This window comes from Phoenix dactylifera, chromosome 11 (assembly GCF_009389715.1).
Source record: "Phoenix dactylifera cultivar Barhee BC4 chromosome 11, palm_55x_up_171113_PBpolish2nd_filt_p, whole genome shotgun sequence".
NCBI classification, from domain to species: Eukaryota; Viridiplantae; Streptophyta; class Magnoliopsida; order Arecales; family Arecaceae; genus Phoenix; species Phoenix dactylifera.
This window is the reverse complement of record NC_052402.1, coordinates 25,141,266-25,146,383: the sequence shown is the minus strand read 5'-3', so window position 1 is coordinate 25,146,383 and position 5,118 is coordinate 25,141,266. Positions and strand designations below refer to the sequence as shown.

Sequence of the window (5,118 nt, the reverse complement as noted above, 5' to 3'; positions counted from 1 at the left end):
TCTTATGTAATTTGTATTTGATCCCTAGAGGAAAGATTTATTACATAAAGGTCCCCAACTATATTTGTTTGGTCCCTTTACTCAAGTTTTATTATAGAACAGTACCCTGTAATTAAGTATTAGTTCCTCCAATAAATTTTATTGCATAAATGAACCAATTAGAAGCCAACCTTGGGGGCCCTATCGGGCCGAGTCTATGCGGGCCCATTGGGCCGTGTCCGATATGGGCCCTATCGGGCCATGCCCATTATGGGCCAACTCTGGGCCCTGTTGGGCCATGTACAATAGTATTATTTTTTTATTTCTGCTTAGCTCTGAAATTAACAAAGAATTAATTAAAATTAAAACAGGTGAACCTGATCCGCCTATCTGAAGTAAGGGTTAAGCGAGAAGAGGTAACTAACTTAATACTTCAAGTGTGATTTCTAAATTATTTGATAAATTGATTATGTTTTGACATATATTTTGTATTCAGTAAAATGGGTCAGGCATGTTAAATTTTATTTGAAAATTCTGTTATATGCTCTGAAATCCGCAAAATATAACTGGATAATTTATGAAATCTATTTGTCTGTATATATGCATTCTCAGCATGGCTATGATCTGTTCTGTCCTGTTCTGGCCCCGCCAATGGGGATTATACGTTAGCCCTGTCGACTTGTATCTATGAGGAACCGATTTCGACACCGTACCACCGGTGATTAGAATAGTGGTATTTGGACACCATACCACCGGTGATTAGAATAGTGGTATTTGGATACTGTACCACCGGTGCTTAATAATAGTGGTGTTTGGCACCTTGTGCAACCCATGCCACTGGGTTTACGTGGCTGTAGCCTATCATGTTGAGATTCTGGTATCAGATTTTTGGAAAAATGATAATAAGTTTTGAAAACAGTAAAACGATGTTATTTATGATTTATTCCAGACATTATCCTGTATTTTAATCTGATATGCTCTGACCCCACTTTGGGGTATTTTGTTGCTTACTGGGTTAGTGTAGCTCATTATTTTATTTTCTCTGTTTTTCAGATCCAGAGGCTTGATCGCACGGGATTGGAGAGTGCGTTAGATGTTCCGATGATTCCATCAGTTATTGGTCCTTTAGTTAGATTGATTAGAGTATTTGATTTACGTCAGCATATGTTATTTGAAATTTTGTAAGACTGCTTTTGAACTTCTGTATTTGCTTTGATATGATCCGATGCCTAGCACGCCTGTGCAGCCCGCCGTGCGGGCGTGCGGCGTATGCCGCGCCTCAGGCTCGGGGCGTGACAGATTTGGTGGTATCAGAGCTCAGGTTTAAGATCACTAGGGATTGTAACTGAAACAATTATATTGAGCCTAAGTTTTAGTATTCGTAGGATCCGTCAGAAAGGTTGAGAGATGGGTAGGAACCAGATAAGGGGATAATGTTCATTTATTTTATTAACTATTTCGTATTATTCTGTTTGGATGATTTTATAACATCTATATATTTTTACTGAATCAGAATGCCGCCTCGTCGTGTCCGTAGCCTGAATCGGATGGTCAGGGGCTCTCAGGGAAGAGCCCCTACCAACCAAGCTGGCGAGGCATCGCATAGCTCAGGACCCCAGGGTCAATCAACTCCAGAAACTGCCGCCGGAAATCAAACCCGGGTGCTCGAACTGATTGAGGAGGTCGTTGGGTTAGTACGCCAACAGAGGCAACAACCTCAGCAACCAATCCAGCAAGTCGTTGATCCTCCGGAGCAAAGAAGGAGTATAGCTGAATTCAAGAGAATGGCTCCTTCAGTTTTTAAAGGCACCACTAGTCCTCAAGAGGCCGAAGCCTGGATAGATGAAATGGAGAAAGCCTTCAGAGCAATGGAGTGCACTGATGAAGAAAAGGTCAGATTTGCCACATATATGCTTCAGGACCGAGCTCATCATTGGTGGATGTCTGTGGAGCGCACATTGGCATCTGAGCAGGAGGCACTTACCTGGCAGAGGTTTCGCACAGCCTTCTACTCCAAGTATTTTCCTTCAAGTCGCCTTAGGGAGCTAGAGAGAGAATTTCTAAATCTGTCTCAAGGAACTATGACTGTGGATGAGTATGAGGCAGAGTTTGACAGGTTAGCTCGGTTTGCTCCCACCCTCGTCATAGATGCAGAGTCCCGGATGAGGAGATTTGAAGAAGGATTGAAGCCTCACTTACGTCGGGGTTTGGCCGTAGTGCACTCAACAAACTACGATGACCTGGTAGGCAGGGCCAAGAATATGGAAATTGTCTGGAAGGAAACACAAGATTCAAAAGATAGAATACAAAAGAAGAGGAGCAGAGATGATGATACTCATAGTGGACAGAATTCTGGCAGGACAGCAAAATTTCATAATAGATCCGAGCAATCAGAAAAGCAGAGATCTTATGGAGAGACTATTCAACAAGAGAAGCTTAAATGTGAAGCATGTGGAGGCGCCCATAAGACAGAACTTTGTAGACGGTTGTCCGGCGCTTGTTTCAAATGTGGCCAACAGGGTCATAGGATAAAGGAGTGCCCTTATAATCAGCAAGACTCTCAATCAGTTCAGAGGCCTCAAACTACAAGAACCCAGCAAGTGCAAGCTTCTCCTACTCCGGCTCAGTCAGCTCAGCCTTCTTCTTCTAAGCAGCAGATAGGAGGGAGACCGTACACACAGGGTCGTATTTATGCACTGACTCAGCACGATGCTCAGGCATCCAATACTGTGGTGTCAGGTACACTACCGGTTGCTTCTGTTTATGCTTATATACTAATTGATTCTGGTGCTACACATTCACTGTGTCATCGATATTTGTGCGAAAATATGACCTACCTTGTGTGCCGTTAGAGTATGATTTGCATGTTAACACTCCTACCGGAAGTGGGAGGATTGGTAATCAGGTCTGCAAGACTTGTCCAGTTCAGATAGTAGGTAGAGACTTGCCTGTTGATTTGATAGTTATAGATATGTATGACTTTGACATAATTCTCGGTATGGACCGGTTAGCGTCACACTTTGCTACCATTAACTGTCATAAAAAGCGGGCAAAATTTTAGATCCCTGGAGACACTGAATTTAGCTTTATAGGTAGTTGTACTTATACTTTCCTTTGAGTTCTCTGCTATGCAAATTAAGCAGCTTGTACGTGTGGTTGATAGAAAGGAACAAATGTTGAGGAGGCACACAATTCTTTATGTTAAGATTCAGTGGAGCAATCACTCAAAATGTGAGGCTACGTGGGAACTAGAGAACAAGATGAAAGAAAAATATCCGGGGCCTTTTTGCAAGCTAAGGTATGTTAAATTTCGAGGACGAAATTTTTCTAAGGAGGGGAGAATGTGAGATACGGGCTGAAGTCGGCAGCCCCAGCCGACTTCAGTCCCGTTTTCCTTCTTTGGAAGGGCCGGAACAGAGGATCGCGAACGCGATCCTCTCCGGCTCCTTCGGGAGCGATCGAGGCGAGAGCGCTGCGGGCATCCCGTGGCCCCTCCCCTCCAGCTGATCTGCGGCTAATCCGGCCGCGGACTACGCTCGACCGCCGCGATTCATGCGGCGGAGAGCCATTACCAAAGGGCCATAAAACCCTTTCTTTTCCTCCTCCCAGATCACCCGAGCCCTCCCTCTCCTCTGTCTCCTCCTCCTCTTCCCTCCTTCCCTCTTCCTCCTCTCCTTGGTGATCGGCGTGCCCCCCCGGCCGAGTGCTGTCCGAAACCCTGTCGCGAGTCTCCCCTGTTTTGAAATCTTCTTCCTCTCTGGAAAAGCACCGCTGCCGCCGCCGTTTGACCACCGGATCGAGCAGCCGCAGCCGAGACCTCCCTCCTGCCGCCTCCGTCGAGCACCGGTAAGCCTCTTTTGGCCCTTTATTTCATGATTTTTCTTCTATTTGGGCCCCAAACCGAGGTCATCCTCGGACCCTCCCTTCACGGCCGAGCCGCCGCGGCACCCTGCTGCCGGCCACGACCGCCCTACCGACGGCCGCGTCCCTCGCAAGCTGCCGGCCAGGCCACCGTCCGGCCACCCTGCCCCCCCCCCCCCCCGGGTCCTTTCTTCCTCTTCATCTTCTTCCCTTGTCCGTGGGGGCTTGGGGAAGAAGAAGGGCCCTGTCACGGGTCCTGTTCACTGCGGGCCCAACTTGGGCCCGGTTCAAACCCGAAACCCAAAACAAAAAAAAAGAAAGAAAACCCGAAACCCAGTTCAGATCCGAGCCCGGAATCCAAACCCGAACCCGAACCCGGAACCCAAAACCCAGAACCCGAAATCCGAACCCATTTGGCCAATAAATAGAATTTTGCAGTTAAGCCCTTGGCAGTATATTATTTCACAAAAAGGATCTTATGTAATTTGTATTTGATCCCTAGAGAAAAGATTTATTACATAAAGGTTCCCAACTATATTTGTTTGGTCCCTTTACTCAAGTTTTATTATAGAACAGTATCCTGTAATTAAGTATTAGTCCCTCCAATAAATTTTATTGCATAAATAAACCAATTAGAAGCCAACCTTGGGGGCCCTATCGGGCCGAGTCTATGCGGGCCCATTGGGCCGTGTCTGATATGGGCCCTATCGGGCCGTGTCCGATATGGGCCAACTCTGGGCCCTGTTGGGCCATGTACAATAGTATTATTTTTTTAGTTCTGCTTAGCTCTGAAATTAACAAAGAATTAATTAAAATTAAAACAGATGAACCTGATCCGCCTATCTGAAGTAAGGGTTAAGCGAGAAGAGGTAACTAACTTAATACTTCAAGTGTGATTTCTAAATTATTTGATAAACTGATTATGTTTTGACATATATTTTGTATTTAGTAAAATGGGTCAGGCATGTTAAATTTTATTTGAAAATTCTGTTATATGCTCTGAAATCCGCAAAATATAACTGGATAATTTATGAAATCTATTTGTCTGTATATATGCATTCTCAGCATGGCTATGATCTATTCTGTCCTGTTCTGGCCCCGCCAATGGGGATTATACGTTGGCCCTGTCGACTTGTATCTATGAGAAACCGGTTTCGACACCGTACCACCGGTGATTAGAATAGTGGTATTTGGACACCGTACCACCAGTGATTAGAATAGTGGTATTTGGATACCGTACCACCGGTGCTTAATAATAGTGGTGTTTGGCACCTTGTG

The 5,118-nt window shown here is 45.3% G+C and overlaps 1 protein-coding gene across 1 annotated transcript; it reads left to right on the top strand.

Annotated features, from left to right (window-relative positions):
• The first annotated feature begins 1,526 nt into the window (after positions 1-1,526).
• On the top strand, positions 1,527-2,831 carry LOC120112563. The gene is made up of 2 exons (XM_039132146.1): positions 1,527-2,095; positions 2,231-2,831. Exons 1-2 carry the CDS (start codon positions 1,527-1,529, stop codon positions 2,829-2,831), a joined length of 1,170 nt encoding a protein of 389 aa, XP_038988074.1.
• The last annotated feature ends 2,287 nt before the right edge of the window (positions 2,832-5,118 follow it).